General features: G+C 36.8%; 1 protein-coding gene across 3 annotated transcripts in view; it reads right to left on the bottom strand.

Annotated features, from left to right (window-relative positions):
• Positions 1–24,165, bottom strand: part of LOC122491299 (multidrug resistance-associated protein 1-like) — an 88,483-nt gene extending 64,318 nt beyond the window's left edge. For all 3 annotated transcript variants that reach the window (XM_043593845.1, XM_043593846.1, XM_043593843.1), the window contains exons 1-5: positions 23,913–24,165; positions 18,755–18,816; positions 11,963–12,110; positions 10,611–10,753; positions 4,253–4,430 (exon numbers count right to left, since the gene is read on the bottom strand). In XM_043593845.1, coding sequence (XP_043449780.1) covers positions 4,253–4,430; positions 10,611–10,753; positions 11,963–12,110; positions 18,755–18,816; positions 23,913–23,984 — 603 coding nt within the window. In that variant the 5' untranslated portion in view covers positions 23,985–24,165. The remainder of the gene's footprint in view (positions 1–4,252; positions 4,431–10,610; positions 10,754–11,962; positions 12,111–18,754; positions 18,817–23,912) is intronic.
• Between the last annotated feature and the right edge of the window lie 346 nt (positions 24,166–24,511).

Here is a 24,511-nt window from a genome sequence, read left to right on the forward strand (position 1 = left end):
CTGTGGACTCCCTCCCACTATATATTTCCAACAGTAGAGCCTTTGCCTCATGCAATTCATCCTTCAGACCTACGTCATGCAATATTGTGCAATATTAACCATGACATTTTTCCTGACCAACGCTGCTATAAGTCACAGAAATCACATAATTTAGAGCTGGAAGGGCCCTAAAAATTCCTAAGCCAGTGATTCTAAACCAAAAGTTACTATACTTCTAATGACATAAGGTGTACCTAAAGGTAGACCCTCATAACATTTATAAGAACGCATTCTTCTTCAATTCCACTGCATGCAATACAATATGCCAGAATTATCTTTCTGACTCTACGTGCATGGTATGGATTCTGCTTCTCCTAATCCTGACCACAGTAGAGTGTCTTTATTTTAAAAAAATATATCTGAGGCGCCTGGGTGGCTCAGTCGGTTACGCGTCCAACTTCGGCTCAAATCATGATCTCAGTTCATGAGTTCAAGCCCCGTGTCAGGCTCTCTGCTGTCAGCGCAGAGCCTGCTTCAGATCCTCTGTCTCCATCTCTCTACTCCTCCTCCATGCTCTCTTTCTCTCTCTTTCAAAAATATTTAAAAATTTAATATATATATATTTTATCAATTTTCTTGCATTTTATAATTATCACAATTAAGGTAAGAATAAATCTTTAAAGTACAAATGTAGACAGTCTAGGAACTGTAATACTATCCAATATGGTAGTCATTAGCTATGTGTGGTTATTACATTTAATTAAAATTAAAAATTCATTTCCTTAATCTTACTAGCTATAGTTCAAAGGCTCAATAATCATATGTTACTAGTGGCTGCCCAACCAGATAGTGTGGATGTAGTACTTTTTTTAGTTAAAAAAATTGTTTTGAAACTTTTATTTTATTTCACTTTATTTTTTTCCAGATATCTCAAATCCTATTATTCCTTCAATGGAAAACAAAACTTTGGTCTCTAACTCAAATCTGTTCTCTTTGTCAGCACTCCATGTCCCAAATCTCTCCTGTTTTTCCTTTTCTCCTCCCTCTTTTAAAAATTGAGATATATTGGGGTGCCTGGGTGGCTCAGTTGGTTAAGTGTCCAACTATGGCTCAGGTCATGATCTCACGGTTCATGAGTTCAAGCCCCGCATTGGGCTTTATGCTGACAGCTCGGAGCCTGGAGCCTGCTTTGAATTCTATGTCTCCTTCTCTTTCTGCTCCCACCTCTCTCTCTCTCTCTCTCTCTCAAAAATAAACAAAGGGGTGCCTGGGTGGCTCAGTCCATTAAGCAACCAACTCTTGATTTTGGCTCAGGTCATGATCTCACGGTTCGTGAGCTCAAGCCCCACACTGAGCTCCATGCTGACAGCATGGAGCCTTCTTGGGATTCTCTCTCTCTCCTCTTCCTCTCCACTGCTTGTGTTCTCTCTCTCTCTCTCTCTCTCTCTCTCTCTCTCAAAATAAACTTAAAAAATAAATAGACAGGGGCGCCTGGGTGGCGCTGTCGGTTAAGCGTCCGACTTCAGCCAGGTCACGATCTCGCGGTCCGTGAGTTCGAGCCCCGCGTCGGGCTCTGGGCTGATGGCTCAGAGCCTGGAGCCTGTTTCCGATTCTGTGTCTCCCTCTCTCTCTGCCCCTCCCCCGTTCATGCTCTGTCTCACTCTGTCCCAAAAATAAATAGAAAGCGTTGAAAAAAAAAATTAAAAAAAAATAGACAAACATTAAAAACATTTTAATATAAAATTGAGATATATTTAGTTGACATACATTAGCTTCAGGTGTGTAACATAATGCTTCGATATGTGTATATATTGCAAAATGATCACAAGTCTAAACATCCATCACTACACATAGTACAAAATTACAAAATTTCTTGTGATGAGAACTTTTAAGAACTACTCTCTTGGCAGCTTTCAAATACAAAGTATAGTCACCATGCTACACATTATATTCCCATGACATTTATTTTTTAAATAAAAGTTTTATACATTCTGATCATCTTCACCCATTTTTAAAATCACAAAGATTCTACTGGACAGTGTTTGGTAGAGGAATGCTCTCAGACTGCCCACATTAAACCCAGGATAACTGATGCTGCTTTTGAAGCATATCCCATTTCTTAGACCTCAAGAATTGTCATGGAGCCGTACCTGTGACCTAAGGTATAACAAAATCTGAGCTTTTGATGAACTCCTAAAGTGATCAAGTGGAAGGAGGCCCCTGCTTTTTCCACAAACCTTAAAATTGGTACGCCCTGACCTTTATTCCAAACGAGCAGCATGTGAATGGACAGAGAACAAGAAAGTCCTAACAGCTCCCCTCTTCAACAAGAACAGGATCTGAGATCAGGTTTACCCCACTCTAAAAACAAGTCCTTGATGAACTAGAGCCAATGTCAGATTAATATGGGTATCTGGCGCCACTATGAGAGACATTTTGGACATTGAGTATCTAAGTATGATGAAAATCAGAATTCTACAACCTGTAAAGAGACAAAGAAGAGAAAGAGAAGAGAAATTTAACTACCCTAATTAGTTCCATGGAGAGAGACTCCCTCTAGAAAGCAGGTGTAGGATAGGGGACTCAGAAAAAAGCCACCCTTATAAAATCAGTGGCATGTGCATATGCTACCTCAGTGCATCAATGCAGGTTACAACAACAGGTTGTAATGTCTTCTGCTGCTTGTTTGATGGATTTGGAATTAAATCATAATCCCTAAGGCAAGGTCTACCGAGCTGGCTTGATTGATATACTCCTTTGATCCTGAGTGTTCTTTGTTCTTAAACAATCTCTCTAAAGAATCTATGGTTTCCTCCCTGTAGCCAGTGTGACCTTTTATGTTATTATCTCCAAGGTCTCTCTGCCCTTGTAAGAGTCACCCACAATGCTTGATTTTCTTCTTTTTATTTGACAACTTGTTCTAATTTCTACCACATTCCCCTCTTTCATATTTGCAAATCCACCCAAATCCTACACTCAAACTCCAATGCTTTAATCACTGAATGAAATCCTATTCCATATGGACTGTATATCAAAGACAAGTGTTAACATTTAAACTGATTCCTAGATTTGCTGACATCTTTCCTCCCTATTAGGATTTTTCAGAATTTATAGCCTCTAGAATTATGACTGTGGCAGTATGACCCAGCACTTGGGCTAAAACCATTCCATACTCCCATCTTGGCCCAATATGGCCAAATGGCCTGTAATGCTTAATGCCCAGCGCAGTCCAAATTGTAATGCTTCCTTCCACTCATACAAATTCTACACCTTTCCCAAAGACCACTTCAAGGCTTCCTTTCTATGTGAAACCTTCCTTAACCGCACACAATCATTGTAGATTTCCTGTTCTTTTGACCTCTTACAAAACCTGCATTTAGTTACACATATTAATTATATATGCTAATAATTCCCCCTAATTTCTTGAAGAAGTGGCTTGTTTATTTATTTACTCAGACATCCAGCTTTTTATAAAAATGTATAAAAGTCACTCTCCCAGATGATAAAAGTACAACAGGTAAATAGGTTTCTATTCCAAATCTTAAAGAGCCCACAATTTACAAAAGAGTAGTGAGTAAGAATGCAAAATACACTTAATTGAATAATTCAAGTGATAACTACTGGAAGGAAGAAATTCTTTAATAGTTTAATTATGATGTAAATAAGCTCTTTAACAGTTTAATTATGATGTAAATAAAAGGCTCTGGATGGTAACGAGGTGGTATTTAAAACTGTATTTTCAAGAAAGAACAAATTAAACTTCAGGGTTATGACAAGTATAAGTATCAGCCAGGTTTCGTTTCTGGGGGTGCAGTGCAGAGGCAAGGCACAGAATGAAAGAGTAGCAGATAATGACTGCATAGAGAAAGATGGCTTTGTTGCATGAGAAAGCAGAGTGAGCACAGGAAGAAAAAAGTAGCACGCAGAAAGAAAATGATCATGAAAGGAAGAAATGTTCGTACATAAACACAGACAAACATGAAAATACTCAAGACTATTCACTTTGTGAGGAGGAGTTCAGTGACACAACAGTGGACAGAAACCATCATCTAGTTTCCTGGATTAGGGCTCACTAGAAGTTTCAGGGACTGTAAGGACTATAGAGAACCATATAGAGAAATTAATACAACCAGTATTGATGAGTCAAAGTTTTTTAAAGCAAAATAAATGTATATTCAACGGGCACTCTAAGAATTTTTAATATACTATATGCTATTTCAAAGCATACAATGAAAGAATCCATTTAGAAATTGAGAATTCCTTAACTTTTTACCTTTTTGTAGATGAGCCCAATTACAGCTGTCTTAATTTTTGCTGAAGTGAGCATGTTAAAACGTTGATATTGCTGAAGGATCAAGGTTTGCAAAAAGACTACAACAAAAAGTGCCAAAGCATAACCATAGCCTCTCCATCCAAAATCTTGGCGATGTTCACAGAAAATAATCATTTGCCTGAATGTCATACAAAAATTGAGAAAGGAGAAGAAATGTTAAACATCTAATAGTTAAATGCTAATTAGAGTTAAGTGTTTTCAAACTGTCAAATACACACACACACACACACACACACACACTTATTCTTACTTGTAGAATTTAGTGATTCATTACTTAAATATAACATCCAATGCTCAGCACAAGTGCCCCCATTTATTTTTAATTCAAGTAGTATATAATAAAATTAATAGAATCAACAGTTACTTTCAGATGCTTTTGAGTGCAAGGTTATTTTCTACTTTTCATATGGTAATCTCATCAACTAACTGTTCTGGTCTAACTTCATCATAAAAGTTAAGATACAGACACTTAAAGCTTCTTTTTTATCATAATCATGCATTTTGTTAAATATAGGGAAACATGACAGTTAAAATTTAAGTAGTGAATCTCTTAAAATGGCACATAGGTTTTTTTTCAAAGGTCTGAATTATATCTCACCTCTTATTATTACGTTTATCCTATCCAATTCCCCTCTATTCTATCTTCCCTTATTTTCTCTTAAGTTTGGTGAAGGCAGGGCCATGGTATCAGGTCAATGCTGGGGACAATGCTAGACAATGGGGACGGTTCTAATCATAACGATCTTGGTTGTTTATTGTCCTTCAACTATACACTGGTTAAAACTCAGAATGCCTGATGTCATTGTTAATAACATTATAGTGGTACTCTTAACCTTTTTTCAACTGCCTCTATGTGACTAATAATAATAATAATTTTAAAAGACTACATATACTCTTCATAATGGTGGAACAACTTGGATATCTTCTTTCTGATACTACAGATTAATACATCATTTATTTTGCAGGCTCAGTTCTTGATTTAAGTATTTCCTGTTATTTTATAGGTAAAAAGTATAATATTAGAAGATGTTTTAGAAATATACCTTTTTTTACTCTGAGTTCTGGAGATACAGAAATGTGCTTTGTCATTGTGAATAGCCATTTTGAATGTACTTAAGGTTATACTCACAGGAAACCATACGTAATTAGGTAAGACTATACCTAAATTATTTTAAGAACACTGAATTTAAAAACTCATTGTTTAGGGGCGCCTGGGTGACTCAGTCGGTTAAGCGTCTGACTTCTGCTCAGGTCATGATCTCACAGCTCATAGGTTTGAGCCCCATGTCAGGCTCTATGCTGACAGTTCAGAGCCTGGACCCTGCTTCCGATTCTGTGTCTCCCTCCCCCGTGCTTGCTCGCTTTCTCCCTCTCTCTCTCTCTCAAAAATAAACTTAAAAAAATAAAAAAATAAAAAATAAAAATTCATTCTTTATGTGAGTTTACATTTTTAAAGTTTACATTTTTAAAAAATAAAAAATTAATGTCTAAGCTTGGATCTATTTTATTCGCACCTTGGATAGCATATGGGTGAAAAATTAAAAGCAATCTGTGTTGCTTTATAAACCAAATTGCTTTATAAACCAAGTACTTCAAAATATTAACTTTATTAAAATTGTACTTTGGAATCAAATATATACCAACCAGTGTTTCTAAAATTACTATTAAAACCTCTAGTCATTGAAAATTATTTGGAGCATTGTATATTCTCAATGACACTATTAAATTATTCCAAACCCACCTAGATAAAATAATAGGTTTGGTACTTATCAGTGGATCTGTATCAGATGCTATCCATTGGGACACCAAATTATTTTTACAAGAGCAACTTACTGAATGTTTTCTTGGTCTGGAAATCAAATTTCCTGAAAGAAGTGCACTATTCTTATTGTGGATGTATCTACCTATCAGACTGTTTCCTTTCTCATAAAATCAAACAACTAAATGACTATAATAAGTATCATAGTGGGTCTACACACATAAATCAGGAAGTACTAAAAATAATCTGTGATCAATACATGGTGAAGACCATAAAACCATATTCATCATATCAGATGTGAATACTCATTTTTTTGTTTGACTAATATCATAATAAAATTCATAGAAAGGGGGAAAATAGTAAGCACAACAATCAGCAAGAAACATGTTTCTTCTAACAGTAAATTAATGAAAGTGTTATTTTTAGATGTTTGATTATTACATATATGAGTCATGATAACAGGACAATATATTTTCATCCTTACAAACAGTCTGTCTAGTACTTTTCCTTATCAAAAGAAAAAATAGACATCTCAAAATTAGCTAAAAAAAAAAATAACTCCCCCAGGCTCGGATTATGATCATACAAACTCATAAAATTCTTTCTTTTTTTATGTTTCAACTTTTTATTTACATTCTAGTTAGTTAACATATAGTTAAACTCATAAATTTTTTTCTGATCATTTATTCTTCAATGTGGAAATATTAAGGCTATTCATCTACTTTAGAATGAGAATCTCTTGATTCTCTTGATTCTTGAAAAGTTTAACTTTGGATAAGCCCATTTATTTAGTATTCTATTGAGGAAATGTATTTGAGTCCTATGTGCCAGGCTCTGTGCTAGGTGCTAAGGACACAGACATTGAGTAACACATGATCCTTTACCAGGAGGAGCTGGAAGTCTAGGCAGGAAGAAATACACATCAACTCATTTCAATACAATATTGACACTACTGTTTTGCAGGTATGGTCAAGCTAGAATGTTACAAAAGTATGTCATAAAATTATGGGCACCATTGTGTAACCCTTAGGCAAGGAGTTAGCAATTCTTTAACACCCTATTATAGACTGCAAATATTTGGAGAAGATAGAGACCCTGAATTGCCATCACCTATAGCTATTTTAGAAAACAGTAACCACAGTGACATTCTAGAATGAGTTTTTGAGCAGTAGTCATTGGAAAATAGGAATCAGAGCATGCCTAAAAATGGGTGGGAATGTCTTACTACACCTTTCACTGAGAAGTTAAACCTAAGTACTCTAATTCTCCTCCCCTTGGCTCTGGGCTAATTTAGGGGCTTGTGTGACCAAACTAAGGTGGCAGAAGTGACACTCTGGCTCTTCTAAGCCTAAGTCATAACAAGACTTGTCTGAGCCTCTTGGCATGTTCACTCTGAAAAAAATCCAGCTGCCATGTGAGAAGTTCAACTTACCAGAGACTCCTGTGTTCAACCTAACCATTTGGAGAGGCAACGGAGAGATAGAGACAGACAGACAGACAGACAAAGATTGATATCAGGCCATTTCTACCCATCGTAGCCCAGGCATCAGTATGTAAGTTAAGAAGCCATCCTGGACATTCCAGCACTAGTACCCATAAAAAAGAACCAAAGTAACCCAGCTAACAGCCAGAGCCAAGGCCCACAAAATTTGTCTCTACTTGAGCTGCTACAGGTCTCTCCAGCCATTCAAGCTACTCAGCTAAAGCCACCATCCTGGTGGATCAAAGAAAATCCATCCCTCTCTGAATACATAAGATTATGCCTTGTTTCTAATACACAAGATTATGCCTTGTTTCTGTAGCGCAGTGATTATTGTGTTTGCCTCACAGACACTTGTGAACATAATCATCATTGTTTTATGCCAATAAACTTTGACATGCTTAATACTATGGCAATAGATCACCAGAACAGGGCAGGAGAGGAAGATGCTGTTTAATATACATTTCTGATAGATTTCTGGCCAAAGATGAGGTAACTCTATGGCAACTCCTTAAAATAGCCGGGATATATAAGGGTGAGCAGCAGAGGTAGGGGGAAGGAAAGGTATGTTACCTTGTCTGCGGGGGATTTTAATCCAGCAGACATTTGGATTATATTTCCATAGGCAAGGGAACCAGACTTTGGGGTGAAAAATGACAGGACCAGTTTTCTGATGGCAAAGAGATATCTTCTTGCCCTAGATTCCCCAACACCATTCTCTCTGGGTTCTCCTCTCTTTGCACTATGCACTCCTTCTCACTGTCCTTTTGTGGATTTCCCTATCTTCATTAATTCCACACACTGGAATAGCTGATTATCTACAGAGATGTTTACTTCTCCTTATCCATGGTAAGGTGGTCTCATCCAGAAAAATGATTTGACATACCCAATCTAATTTGTTGGAACAGTTCCCAATTTTATTATCTCAACTAATATCTTCCTTAACTCCAAACTTAAGCTTACTCAATCTTTTTGGATTGGCTAGACGGCTGTCAGGGATCCCCAACGCCACTCCCTAGTTAAATGATCCATTAGAAGGACATATAGCAGTCAGCATCTAGTTATACTAATGATTATGATCTATTATGGTGAAAGTATACACCAAAAATCAGCAAAGAGAAAAGGTACATGTAGTAAAGTCCAGGAGAAAACAGATATAAGCTTCCAAAAGTCTTCTCTCCGTAGGGTCACACAAAACACACTTAATTATCCTGACAACTAGTTGTGGCCGCATATGTAAAATGTTGTCTACCAGATAAGCTCATTAGAGAGTCAGTATCCAGGGCACCCTTTTCCTAACATATGCCAAAATTCCAGACTCCCAGAAGGAAAGCAGGTATTCAGCATGAATCGTATTGATTGTTAAGCAGTTTGGACGTACTGAGCCACTGTTAACAGTTATGGTAGCAGGAACCCTCCTGAAATGCAAGTTCCAGTTGCCTACCAAAAGTCACCCCTCTAAGCAGACCTTCCTAAGAATAGCAGTCAGGCTTTCCAAAGGACAGCAGTCAGTCAGTTCATTCTTTCCTGCAAAATGGCTAATATGTATTTCAAATTTAGCAAGTCCAAAAGGAAACCCCACACCATACTCTACTCTTTCCTGAGCCTTCTATATCTCAGTAAATGGTGTCTCATTTACCTTGTGACTTCAACCAAAAACTCTGAAGGCATCCTTGATTCCTCCCCTCTCTCAACTTACATTCAATCCATCAGTATATGATGTTGACTCTACCTTTAAAATAGAGCCAGAATCTAACTACTTCTTATCACCTTCGTTGCTACAACCTAGCTGAAGCCACCACTGACTTTTGCCTGGATTATCTCAGTATTTCAACTGGTGATACTTTTACTTTTCCTCCTTTTTATATTATTTTCTGCATAGCAGCAGAGTGATCCCTATAAAACTTAGGTCTAATCACATCAATTCCTGCTCAAAATTTCCAACGTTTTCCCTCTTAACACAGAATAAAAGCCTATTTCCCCCATCATATTCCATAAGTTCCTTTAAAATCTTGTTCATTCCCAGACCTTTCTTACCTCTGATTTCTTCTCCAATTCTTTGTTCTAGCCTCACTTATCTCCCATGAGTCCTCAAAGACACCAAGCATGCACCTGCCTCAAGGCTCTTGCCCTTCTTGTTCTTCCTATTTGCAATAGATATGGTCTTGGCTTCCTCTCTAACTTCCTTCAGGACTTTTTTCAAATGTCACCTTATCACTAGTATCTTCCCTAACTTCTTTAAATTAACATAGCACTTCGATCTCCCTAGAGAGGCATTTCCTACTTCTCCTTGTTGAATACTTTGTCCTTAACACTGATTATTTCTTAATATCATTTATATTTATTCATTTGTTTACTATTTGTCTCACCCCTCTGAGTGTCATCAGAGCAGGGACTTTTTGACTTTTGTCTACCCCTAGGGTCAATCAAGTACAGTAGCGTGTAGTAAGTACTCAATAAATACCGGACAAAATACAAGCCTGGACATTATCTAAGAGTCAAGTAACTAAGGATTAATTCTGTTTTCATGAATTGAATAGTTCTTAAAAACTCCAACAACCTGGAAATGTATTCAATACAAAAATATTATTATAGGTCAATAAAAAAATTTGTTTTTCCTTCATATATATCATTTCATTTTCTGAATATATATCTAAAACAGAGTTCCTAGATTTTAGTCATAACTCTGGCATTTTCTAGCTCTGTGAAGTTAGGCAAATTACTTAAACCTCTCTGTTTCTGCATCATGATAACGATTGTAATAATACTTCCTATCTCATAGGATGGTTGTAAAGATTGAATAAGATAATTAATATAAAGAATTTAGAACAGTGTGTAGTACACAGTTGGCTTCAGTAAATATTGACTGTATTATCATCATTCACATTTGTGTGAATGGCAAAGCTAACAGAATGTCCATATCCTAAGTAAAATTTGCAATAAGGTCTTTTCCTACTCTTTTTTAGTACAACTCTTAGAGTGAAACACTTGCTTATCATTTGCTTATCATTTAACTGTAGAGAGAGTAAAAAAAAAAAAAAGAAAAGACTACAACTTACTTCATTATGAGTGGGCTAGTGAAGGACAAAATATCAGCAAACACTTTGAATAAAGCAACTTGAATCAGGACAAACTTAAAGGTGTTCCACAATGCATAGAGCAGAGATGGTTTCCTGGCACGTGCCTCTTTATGAAAGAATGCCTACATAATGAAAGAAAATAAGAAACCATGAGAAAATTGGACACAGCAAATACAAGTAAAAATGAAATATATATACAAACCAACCATAAAATTAGTAATGTAACCCAAAGGTAATAAAATAGGGGCACCTGGGTGGCTCAGTCACCCAGTAAGTGTTCGACTACTGATTTCAACTCAAGTCGTGGTTTCACAGTCATGAGATTGAACCCTGCATGGGGCTCCACATGGAGCCTGCTTAAGATTCTCTTTCCCTCTCCTTCTGCCCCTGCACCCCCACTCATGCTCTCTCTCTTTCTCTCCCTCTCAAAAAATATAAATAAATAAATAAATAAATAAATAAATAAATAAATAAAACAAAAATAATAAAGTAATAAGAAAGGGATAAATTCAGTTAAACTTGAAAATATGACCTATATCATTGGTAAAGTATGTCTCCAGAACGCCTGATATTACTTATATCATGGGGTATAAATGCACAAGAGAAATAGTTGTATTTTATTACTTTTGTGAATGTTGAAACTTTCACTAAAATAATTAATATAAATAGAGTTTTATCTTCAAATTATATTTTCTTTTTGGGAATTTTAAAGAGGAGATATGTGTGCATATGTGATACAAGATATGGAGTACCTGCCCCTGCACCATAAACTTTGGCCATGGTTGCCGTATTACTTACTTGGACCAATAGATATGAGGCCATGAGATATAGAAACCATCTTTGCCATGATAGTTGAGCAAAAGATACTGGTGAAAAGCCAAAGATAACATATCAACACATTGTTCTTGATATTAAAGGGAGGAGATGCTGAATAATTTTATGACATAAATTAGTTGCAATAAAAATCAATTGTACTTATGAAAATGGCTTGTCATTTCACATATTTTAGGAACTTTCTAAATTAATAATAATATCTCACATTTGGAAGAAGCTTTTTCTAGTTTTATGTAGTAATTAGGTACTTAAGATTTAAGAATTAATTACCTTGGGGCGCCTGGGTGGCTCAGTCGGTTGAGCGTCCAACTTCAGCTCAGGTCATGATCTCACAGTCCATGAGTTCGAGCCCCACATCAGGCTCTGTGCTGACAGCTCAGAGCCTGGAGCCTGCTTCCAATTCTGTGTCTCCCTCTCTCTCTGTCCCTAACCCACTCATGCTCTGTCTCTCTCTGTCTCAAAAATAAATAAAAACATTTTAAAAAAGAATTAATTACCTTTATTTCTTGCCTCTCTTGATTCCTTAAAACTTCCTTCCTCCATTGTTTTTCAAAGATAGGACACACAATATAGGAAGAATCACTTTCATTTAGTTCAAAAAGATCTTCTCTTTCCAAAGGTTTCTTATATCCTAAAAGAATTATTCTAAAAATGAAAGAGTAAGGTAAACAATTCAGCAAAACTAATAATCAACTTAAAAATAATTTTTCATGCATTTATTTTATTCTTTGATTTATAAATTATTTTTTTAATCAGGATGGAATGATTAGACTGTATTTTGGAAAGTCATACAACTTATCCTGCAGTTGAACAATGTGTAATAATCATTTGTAGCTTTTAGAATTATTGGGACATCCATTTATTTAGTGAAACACTAAATTTACTCATTTCATATTGGAGTCACCTACTACTTACCTACCTTACTGAAATTTAAATAGTTAACATTCACAGTAAGGTGTATTCACTCCAAAACCCCAAACTAACTGCTTTTTAGTCTTGAATAAGAGGAGAAATGGATCCAACCTCTGCATCTGCAACTTCTCCTATTCCACCGGGACATTATATATATACCCTCTGCCACTTGACTTTACAAATTGTCCAACTAGATGTGGAGTACCTGTTTGTGCCCCATAAACATCAGCCTTGGCCATATGACCTATTTTGACCAATAGACTATGAGCCAAAGTGACAGTGTCATTTCTGAGCCCATGCCTTAAGAAGTGTGACAAATAACTGCTAGTCTCAGCACTTCCACTCTCCCCCATTCAATGAACTTGCCCCAAGGGAGACTGTGAATAAATTATGCAAGAACAACAGGTCTAAATTAGAACTGTCCCAGGCAAACTAGGATGCATGATCTAGTTACACCACAGATGTTGTGGCAGACAATAAATTATACTTACCTCACAGCCATCCTTCTGCCCCATCATCTTCCTACTACCAGGAATCTTGATACTTATTCAGGTGAAAATCTCTTGAACTCAGGGTAAGTCCTTATCTCAGCCAGAGTCATAATTATGATCAGTCTAAAGCAGTCCTGGTAATCTGACAACATTTTGCTTGGCATTAACAATAACTCAGTCTGCTGAGGAGAACTTTCTTTTCCAAAAGAAGGCTCAAACTTCGAGAGGAGAAAATGTCTTGCCTCCTTTTTCCTTCCCCTTCCTCCTTCCTGCCTGCACTGAAGGCATAATGCTCTGATATAGAGAAGCCATCTTCTTCACCATGGGTGAAAAGCCAAATAATAAGGATGGGAAGTAGAAAGAAAAACTCTGGGCCCTTTGTAACATTTCTGAGGTAGTTCATCAGCTTATTCCCAGCGTTCTTCTCAGTAACATAAAAAAATAAATACCTATTTGTTTAAGCTATAATTATCTGGCTATTGTGTTGCTTGAGGCAAAACATGTTCCTAAGTTCAGATATACTCAGTTTATGAGCTTGGTGACATGACTTGTTCAGTAAGAAATTAAACCCACATTTAAACTCAGGCCTTCTGACTCAATAGTTTCTGTTCTTTCCATTATAAAGTACCTTATTAGTCCAAGAAACCATAACATGGTGTTACACTATCCCAAATTGGGACTGCTTCATTGTCATTATTACTGAACAATCTCTATTATTGATTGACCCTGAGATGGATTTAAACTCTGTGGTAACCAGAGTCTCCACAGGATTCATTTTTACTTTTATTACACTATATAATATCATATTACAGTTCATATTTAACAAAAAGGTTTAAATGTAATAAGAAAGGACCTTCTGTAATCACGTTTCTGTTGGCTCAAATATGCTGGACATTTTCCTGCACTGCAGTTTCAAAACCATATTAAGCAATAAACTACTTTTAAGTCATATTAAGCCTTTCTCTTCCATTCCACAAAATAAATATTCATTTTCAAAATAAGATTGCATTGATTTTCACAAAAGCATTTTAATAACATTTACTGCCTCAGCATTTTGAGTTAGAACCATGCAAAACTCAGCGGTTTTGGTGCACAGGGATAAGTGACCCCTGGCTTTCATGCTGAGTCTCCAAATAATGCAGCATCTAAAAGTGACACTTACACTGAATTGATTGTGATGCACATGGCTCAGTTGTTTAAACACCGTGACTTCCCTTTTCCCAGGTGTGTGCTTCTTCCTTCTCTTTTGCTCTCTTCTGTACATTTAAATATGCTCATCACCCTGGCTCATCTTTCTACCACACATAAGCATCCAGGAAAAGAGGAAGCGGTGCTTCTTTAATTCCAATGATGAGGCAGCTCTTAGGGAGGCAACAAGGACCAACAGCTGACCCTCCCGATAGTGGAATGCAGCCTGGACTGGGTCCCATAAACTTAAGGACTTGATTCCTAAGTGGTAATAAGGTTCCTGCACGCATCTTGTATGTTTTACACTTATAGTGCTTTTCAAAGGTCATTCAGTTCAATGAATTTGATACTCACAACTCTCTGAAGCAGGCAGAGCAGTATTAATTTCCCGTGTTTACAGGCGGTTAAACACCAGGAACTCCAGAGCCTGGTCAGAGTTTTTTAAATGTGAGATAAACCGGTGCTAACGTGACCATAGGCAGACAATGCCATTAAGTGTAATATTTCCACTCTGTTTTCAATATTGTTATCTTAGAATTCTGAGTATATTTGACATTAACAAGTGTGAGTACACATCTCATCCAACTGATGTTAAGAGCAGCAAACCAGTAGCAGTAGGCCAGGAAGATGAGATGAAAGGTAAATTTTGTAGATGCGTAATACCAGAAAGCGTGGAAAGTATAGATATACAATCGAATTATCAAGTTCACTACTGTTAATCACCTTTTTAAATATTTCTGGAAAGCGGTGATTGTGTCACAGGAGAAGGCAAAAAGTCAGTCTGTCCAACAGTTGTAGGATAGGACAAAGTCAGGCAGTGTACAAGTTTTATTAATATGTGAGGAAAAGGTAGGGCAGACTGAATAGTGTATCCCTGGTTAAAATAGTGATTCAATTGTGACCGGTAAAAACTTTAACTAGAGTCTTCCGTGTATGTCAAGGGGATTATTCTATGACAATGATTATTATACACTGATGACAGATTATATTTGCTAATAAAGGCTTCATAATTATGTGATCATCAAAACCACTCTACAAATTCTGCCTTAGGAATTAAGGCTCATAAGCATATAATTCCCTAATTATTTGTATCATCTGAGCACATTTTAATTGAATTATTCATATAATTATGGGAGCTTGAATTTGGCCTGGAAATAATTTCTGATTTTATTCTGTAACTCAAAGAACAGATTTGAGAACACAATTAGCCACTGTCTTCAAAAAGGCATTCTCTTAAACAATAGCTATGTTTCAGCTGCTACTGTTTAATTACCAGATAAGAAATCAAATTAGATTCATGCCAATGACAGTTCCAGATAGGAGCATGCTATAAAAATATTTCCTATCTAGGTCTAAGATGTTAAATTTGAACAGAAAATAAATGTTATATTCAACAATTACATCTTACTGGTTTGATTGATCTAAGATAGTGACAGATATTGAGGTGCCATATTTTAAAGTTTGTTGTGCCTTATCCTGCGTATTAAGTTTAATTTCAGCTTCATATTTTAGGCTTCATAAAATGGTATTCATAATATTTAAAACAAATACATATAGTTTTTATAGTTTGATAATTAAGTTTTAAAAGTACAGTTACTTAAAATTAATTTTATTTGCATTATTTAAATTCTGTGATATTTTCTGTGACTTAAAACTGACAGTCTGAAACTTTTAAAGCCAGAATAGGCCTCACTCTTTCTCTCAAGACACGAATGAAATATAACTCAGGTTTGGAAAATAAACATGAACAAAAAATCATTAAGTATAAATAGCCCACATTTACATAATTCTTATTTAACCTTTCTTTTTTTATAGTATATATGTATAATTTAACGTAGTATGTTGGTGTAAAATTTTTGCCATCCTCCTCAAGTGATTCATAGATTTGTGTTAACTTGGAATTCTTATAACCCAACCCAATTATATGCTTCTAACCAATTATTTACTCACCAAGTATACCAGTTCTCTATTTATACTGCTTTCATAAAAATCACCAATGAACTTTACAATGATAAATTCAATAAAGAATACTCAATTCTTTTTTTTTTTTAAATTTACCCCTCTTCAGCATTTGGCACTACTGACCACCTTATTGTCCTCCTTTTTTGACAGTTTCCTTAGCTTTCAAACACACTCTTTCTTTTGTTTGTCTCTTACACTCTGAATGTCTTTCCTTAGCTTTCTTGTTGGATTACCACTCCTTTTACCATTTAAATACTGAGGAATCTCAATGTTCCATTTGTTCATCCCGTTCAATAAGCTCTCTTTCTGGATGATCTTATTCATGCTCATGGCTTCCACTACTGACATATAGTCAATGACTCCCAAATCCGTATTCATAGATCAAAAGCCTATATATCCAAACACCTATTTAATACTTTTTATGGGAATGCGTTAGACATCTTAAATTGACGCTTCTCTAAACTGAACATAAAGTTTTTTGTCACACCTGAATCTGACAGTTATCTGAGCCAAAAAATGATTAACATTCTTCCCAGTTCTTCAATTTCCTTATCTAATCAACATTACTAATTAGCTTTTGAATCTGTCCCTTCCTCTTCATCCTCTTTATCATTACGATAGTTCAAACTTTAGCCATAAATCTACCAGGATAATTGAAGAACCTTCTAACCATTCCCTCTATCTCCATTTTCATCTGGTACATACCATATCCACACAACTGCAAAGGTGATTTTCTGAAGCGCAAACACGAATACATTACTCTCTATTTAAAATTCTTCAGTGGCTTCTCATTATCTTTGGAATGACCTAGAAAACTCTTTATGATCTGTTCTTTCAGTTTGATCTCTTGCCACATCAACTGGCTGCAATGGGGGAGGGGTCAGTTCACTCTTGCCTCTGGTTTGCATACAGTATTTGCTCAATTTGGAATGCCACTTGGCTTCATCTTACACATTGTCAAATGTTGAGTTAAAAGCATGAATTACTTACAAAACATTCCCTAACTGTGCAAATGCGCTTACATGGCGTTCCTGAAATTTGTGTTTCTTTATAATGCTTATATTGCCTTTTGCCTTTTTGGGTAATTGAAAGAGCACCTTTTAATCTTTCTAAATCTACTACAAATTCCTAGATGATAGGAACTAGGTCACTTTTCTCTGCATTTTTAAAGGTTAGCATAATGCAGGGTATCTGGCACACAATCAACCTTTTCTGTTTCTTTAAGGATTCATCTATGAGAATCATGAGAGCATATTTGTACATCAAATTGGGAAATTTTGTTTCTATTAACTATAGAACAAGGGGCATAAAGTTAAGATAATAAATTTAGTTTCCTATGATCATGGCTTTTCTGTTATGGGGGAAAAATACATTTCTAAAGAAAGCTCCTGAATTTATAAAATTAGAAAAAGTCAGCTCTGCTCTTGTTTGATTTCTAGATGAATTACTCTGTGAGATAAATCACATTATATGTCTTATAAAAATGACTGTGTATGTGTTTTAGTAATTAGTAATAGTAATTAAGTAATTAGTAATATATATAGTAGTTATATATAACTATATAATAGTTATATACATTATAACTATATAATAGTTATATTTTATAATATATAATGTATATATAATGTCTATAATATATAATATATATAATATTTTATAATATATATATGATATATATACATATATAAAAGCTCAAATTGAGCTTGTGATATAGATAGATAGACCTCAAATATTTGTGGGACTATTTGTAGTAAAGAGTAGAATAACAAAATGAAAAAAAAAAAGCATGAAACATGGACTCAAAGAATCTGACTTCTAACACCAAGTTGGTGTGCTTCTTCCTGGGTATCAATGGACAAGTTACTTCCCCTCCTTAAGTTTCAATTTTCAATTTTCTCATCTGTAAATGCCTATCTCATAAGATTTGGGGGAGAATTAAGTGAAATTATATACACATATATACTGGATAATAAAAAAAAATCCAAATTTCTGCCCCTCCACAGTGCTAATATGATACAAATCCTATAAAGGGACAGCCATATTGCAGGACTATTAGCAATCTTCTCTGTGAACCACTTTCTATGATACTATCTGTGGTTTCTCTATAATAAAATGTTTTCTTTTTTTTTTAATTTTTTTAACGTTTATTTATTTTTGAGACAGAGAGAGACAGAGCATGAACGGGGGAGGGGCAGAGAGAGAGGGAGACACAGAATCGGAAGCAGGCTCTAGGCTCTAAGCTGTCAGCACAGAGCCCGACGCGGGGTTCACTCACAAACTGCGAGATCCTGACCTGAGCCGAAGTCGGACGCTCAACCGACTGAGCCACCCAGGCGCCCCTATAATAAAATGTTTTCTATGAGAAAAAATCTTCACAAAGTCATTCTATAAAAATATTCATGCTGGAACTTCTAGGTGGCTCAATTAGTTGAGTGTCCGACTTCAGCACAGGTCATGATCTTGCGGTTTTTGAGTTCGAGCCCTGCATAGGGCTCTGTGCTGACAGTTCAGAGCCTGGAGCCTGCTTCAGATTCTGTGTCTCCCTCTTTCTCTGCTCCTCCCCTGCTCGCTCGCTCTCTCTCTCTCTCTCTCTCTCTCTCTTTCTCTCTCTCAGAAATAAATAAACATTAAAAAATATATATTCATGCTTAGATTAGAGGAATAACATTTAGGTGTCGTTTCCCTTGGAATCTTCCTTAGGGTAGTATGTTACATACAAATTAGTAAAATTCCTACCTGCTAAACCAGGAATATGTCATCCGACTGAAGAATGAAGCACTTTTCTCTGGATTGCATTTCTAGAAAGAAAAATACAACAAGTAGTCTGTGAAGAATATGCCTTTACTTTATATTTGAAATATCTTTGTCAGCAGGTGGAAAAGTACACATGAAATAATTTCATTTACTAACAGTCGCAGCTATGTTCATATCGTAATCCTTAAGGAATAAAATTAAGATATTAGAATGGTGGATAGACTACAAGCATTTTAAGATTTCTCCCAAAATTATCATGACTCGTTTTCACAGCAAAAAAAACATGTAGGAAAGGAAAATCATTTCTGATATTTCTACTTCTCATTCTCTCTGTGTGTGTGTATATATATATCCTCAAATTTCTATGACTGTGTATATATGTGAAGATATATATATATATATGTATATATATAAGCTAAATTTAAAATATTTTATCCACTAAATTAAATATAGCTTTGTCTTTTTCTGGAAAATAGAAAAATAAGAGACTAATAGTCATTTGGTTTACTTCTCTGTGTTTAATTACATATTTTTGTATAAATGTATAAATACATAAACAATTATCTATTTATCACCATTACATATTATTTTGGGAAGTTATAACATTTCCATAAATTCCTTCCTGTTGATCTGGTGAGTTCAACCAAAAGAAAGTTTTAACAAAGAAGGCCTCAAAAGTAATAATTTTATATTTTTAGAGTCAGCATCAATGTCTATATTTTAAAAAGTAAAACTGATCACCACAGTCAAGCTCATTCTTAGAAACTGTCCCATATTTAACAATTTTATCATACATCCTCTCTAATCCAGTTCTGATTTCATACATAAAGTGTTTACCATGTTTTTAAAAAATTCTTATCCTAGAAGGAGTGAGTGCCAAAATTCTATCCTGTACAGCAAAATGTCCTGAGTATAGAGGTGAGAACATTATTTATTCCAAATCTGCTCTCTGAGTTGTAGCAAATGACATACTATAAATCATTGAAGATATATATAATTTACTCAATTGCTATCTACCTTGATATTACTGTTGCAAAAGTAAATGCAATGACAAATGTAAAACAGTCATCATCACACTGTGGCCCAAAACAACCACTCACTCCTGTGACCTATGATATCATCATCACTACTATTACCAGACGTATCATTTGGAAAATAAGTGCACATATTATTGTGGAAAACGTTCTGAAAATTCTTCAATTAACCTGGAAGTCACATTTTCTTTCACAGGGAGTTGCCAATTTGATCATTTACCACCAATGAAAAGATTTTATTCACATCCAAGACACATGTACGTCTGTGGCAGATTGAAAATGGCTACAAATTCTTAGCAGCTTTTCCCATCAAGAGGTAGACTCCATTTTCCACCCCTTGAATCTGAGCTGGTGTTGCTTCTCATTTTGATCAGGAGTGACACAAAGAGAGCTCCAATTCTAAGCCCCAAGAGGCTTGGTGTGCTCAAAATCCTGAGTGCACCACGTGTCTGATCCTAAGCTGGCCTGCTAATGGATGAGAGACCCCGGAGAAGAGAGCTGAGGTGCTCATCTGTCTGTCATCCTGGCTTGGAAACTGCCAGACATATGAGTAGACTACCCAGTCACCATTCAACCCTCCAGCTGGCAGTAGTGCTTAAAACAGTTTAGCAGAGTTCAGTCAAGCTGACCCAAACTAGGTCATGATCCAACTGATCAGAGAATCATGAGCTAATTAAAAAAAAAAAAAAAAAAAAAAAAAGGTGGTTGGTTTCAGCACCCATGTCTTACAAAGCTTCTAGAGAGGGTTATTTTAGCAGACCAAGAACTCAGTATTTGATTTAACTTTCTGTCTAGGACCACTGTCCATGGGAAAGCATCTCCTATGAGGTCCTTTGAGTCCTCTGTTAAACAGACTCCTTAGATGTGGGCCAGGCATCTTACACTGAACTTGTCACAGTGAATTCCAAGCATATTTACCTCCCAGAAAATAAACAGTAAACAGGTAAAATATCTGGTCAAGGTAATAAGCCTTACCAAGCACCAAGAATGTATGAATGACTTTTTAATAAATACTTACTGAATTCATAGCACAGGTCTCACTGAGTTCATTATTGATATATTGCCACAAAGCAACATCTATATAGAAAACTAAGACAGAACAATTCTAAAAGTATCTTTCAGTGTTCTGATTTCCTCCTATCCTCTCCTAAGCATTTCTCAGTCCTTCTAACTCACTTACCCTCACTCTGACAGTATTTTTGGTCTGCAGATCTATTTACCCCAAATCTTTCCCATTTTCCTCATCTACCCAAGCCTAGTACAGGCCTTTGTTTTCTAAGCCATTTTCTTATCTACTGTACTTATCTACCATTGGGCATATAGTAGGAATTCCATCAACATACCTTAACATTTCTGACTTAAGGGCAATTTTCAACTAAATAGAGGTCCTGTTATTTCTAGATTATGATGGAAGAACAGAAAGTATTCAGACCATGAGACCACAGCATAGTCAGGGTCCAGGATTAAGGCAGCGTGTTGCTTTCAATCACCTTGGATTCAATCTTCGGATGTGGCCAATGAGGATATGGTTTGTGTGACTGCTACATTTAACGATATCTCATAACCCCTAGCTTCAGGAGCTCTCTTTCAGATACTGGAGGAGAGTTCTGGAATTGGTGGAGGAAACTAAGCGGAGGTGGAAGTACAGCTTCATGGAGAAGGGAAAACATCCAGAAATCAAAAAGAATTGGTTTCTTAATCAATTATTATGTGCCAGATTCTGTACAAAGTATATTATCTCATTAACTATAACATGTCTTTGTGGTGAGACCATTTTTGTCATCCCCATTTTACAGAAGACAAAACGAAGACCTAGAGTTTAAGAAACTTACCTGAAGATCCTCCAGCTAAGAAGTTTAAGCGATTGGATCTAATCTACTTAGTTCACTCTATCTCCCAGCCATAATTCCACACTCTCAACTCTACCTGTTACAGGCTTTTGCTGATGCTTAGAGATACCCTTCCTCCTGCCCACATCCTTCTACTTCACTTCTGGCTAATTCTCACTTGTACTTCAATCCTATTTAAGATTTATTGCCTTCAAAAAGAAAGAAAGAAAGAAAGAAAGAAAGAAAGAAAGAAAGAAAGAAAGAAAGAAAGAAAGAAAGAAAGAAAAGAAAAGAAGGAAGGAAGGAAGGAAGGAAGGAAGGAAGGAAGGAAGAAAAAAGATTTACTTTGATAATTACTTTCCTCCCATCCCAGCCTTCAAGGCTTATATTGTTGTCTGGGTTACCATAGCAATCTCAACATATTCTTCACGAAGGATTTAAAGGGCTTCAGTCTTCACTGAATTTACCCTCACTGTTTCCTGACTAATCATTTGCTCACAGTTTCTTCTCTCCTGCTAGACTTAATTGCTCTGAAAGACAGAAAACCATATTTGATTTATCTTTATATTTTGAGTTTCAGCCCAGAGACTACCTCATAACAAACATGTTTTGGAGGAATGAATGAATGGCCACTAATCACTGCAAGAAAAATATTTAGAAGCATTCTATTCGTAGGTCACCATGCCAACCGTAGACTCTATCAGGTAGTCATATTCTTGGGGTGCCTGCGTGGCTCAGTCAATTAAGCATCCGACTGTCGATTTTTGGCTCAGGTCATGATTTCACCGTTCACTGGCACTGTCAGCAGGGACCCTGCTTGGGATTCTCCCTCTCCTCTCTCTCTCTCTCTCTCTCTCTCTCTCTCTCTCTCTTTCTCTCAAAATAAATACATAAATATTAAAACAAAGCCATGTTCTTAGTTTATAAGTAGGTAGTATTCTTATCTGAGATCTATTATGTCAAAAATATCAAGTCGTTTTAATGGAATGTAATTAATCATAAAAGGTTTTCAATATGCTTTGAAACCTTTAACTTTTTTTTTTTTTCAATTTGACAGCACAGAAATAACAAAAAGAAAATGCAATTAAAACTAGTATTTTCAATCTTACCAAAATGGATTCCTGGTCCACAAAGCTATCCAGATTGAATAATAGTCAAAGATATAAACATTGATGGAATCCGATGGGAAGAACTGACTGGAATTTGGGGTAAGAGAATTATTTGTTTTATAAATTCCCTCCCTACAAGTGTGTGATTTACTGCCACCTCTGTAGTTGTATTAGTGATGTTAAACCCGTTTCCCACTTTAAGCCTAACAAATAAAAAAGGTGTATTGTCCTGGTGGAGCTCTTTCATATTTTTAAGCGATTAATTCAACATTTATGTTTTATAAACTTTTAAAAGAATACTTTCCATATAATTTGCTTTACCTTTAAAGAAGTTTATAGTTTCATTTCATATGTAATCAGGACAGTATCGTCATATGTATTTGACACTTGGAGTCACTAACAAAAACCAGGAGTAGAACAAGATCACCTGGATCTGAAATCTCCCTCCTCCTCCTCCTCCTTCTCCTCCTCCTCCTCCTCCTCCTCCTCCTCCTCCTTCTCTTTAGAATTACAGAACTACTTACGTTAGGGGCTATTTCTAAGACTTGTCTCCTATAGTGGTGAAAAGTAAAACAAGTGGAATTTTTTGTTAAGGAAATTCCTCCTAACACACAAGTGCGGGGTTCATTTCCCTGTACTTCTGCCCTAGCACGTGATTCCTATTGTGGAAGAAGCACGTGTTATCATGGGGGCAGAGTAAGGCACAGTTCAGTGTCCGCAGTTTCTGGGTTGCCCCAACCTCAGTCTCCCAAAACGGCCGGTTAACACAGCATTATTTATCCCGAGTCTCTCCTGCGGCTTCAATGGGGTCTGCCACCGCTTGCAGAATTCTAATTCCAACCTCTACTCCTTCAGCGATGCCAGGTCCACTCGTTCCTTTCTCAAATGCTTGTTTCTGTTTACTACGGGGGAGTTATTCATCCCTTCAAACAAAGATGCCTTTCTCTCCTCCACCAGCCTCTTCCACTGCCGCTCTCAAGACTGCCCTCGCGTGTGTGTGTGTGTGTGTGTGTGTGTGTCGTGTGTGATAACGGCTAAAACAAGGCTCTAAACCATCACTTCGCGTTTCAGCGTCTTAACAGGAGGCTCTCCCCTCCCCAACTCCCTTTCCCCATCGAGAGTGGCCGGGAGACCGCCCGCCTCTCCCCGCAGGACCAATAAGCATTACCTGCGCCTCAGGCCCCTCGGGGACCCGCTCGTAGTCGCCGCGGGCGCCCCACCTCCGCGGGCCGGAGAACATGGTGCTCGGGCGCCTGGCGACGACGGGAGGCGGAGAGAGGCACCGAGGCTGTCACCTCTCTCCGCTGGGGTCAGTCAGTCCGGCGCCTACAAGGTGGAAGGACGCGCGCACTCAGCCCAGACCTAGTTGGCAGTCGCCGTGCCCGGACCCGACCCTTCCCGCGAGCGCGCCTGGGCGACCGGCAGGGGGCGGGAGGCGGGCGCGGGGTGGAGCAGGCAGGGGGGTCGGAGTGGGAGGTAGGGGCGGAAGGAGAGGCGGGACCTTCTGTAGGGTACTAAGATCTGCCTCCAGGGGAGTTTGCACTTTGTAGGTCTCCACTCTTGAAGCTGCAGGATTGCTCTGTTGGAAAATCAGTGTTTCTTCGTGATAGAGCACAAAGCTCATTTCTCCCTGGGATGAGGGGAGAAATTTTGTTTGTAAACAGAATATTGCAGTTGTCCCCTACAGGAAACTGTTAAGGACAACAGGTGTCAGTAGAATTGTATGAAGTGAATTTTATTGGACTGGTTTTAAAATTAGAAACACAT

This window comes from Prionailurus bengalensis, chromosome C2 (assembly GCF_016509475.1).
Source record: "Prionailurus bengalensis isolate Pbe53 chromosome C2, Fcat_Pben_1.1_paternal_pri, whole genome shotgun sequence".
Classification (NCBI taxonomy): Eukaryota; Metazoa; Chordata; class Mammalia; order Carnivora; family Felidae; genus Prionailurus; species Prionailurus bengalensis.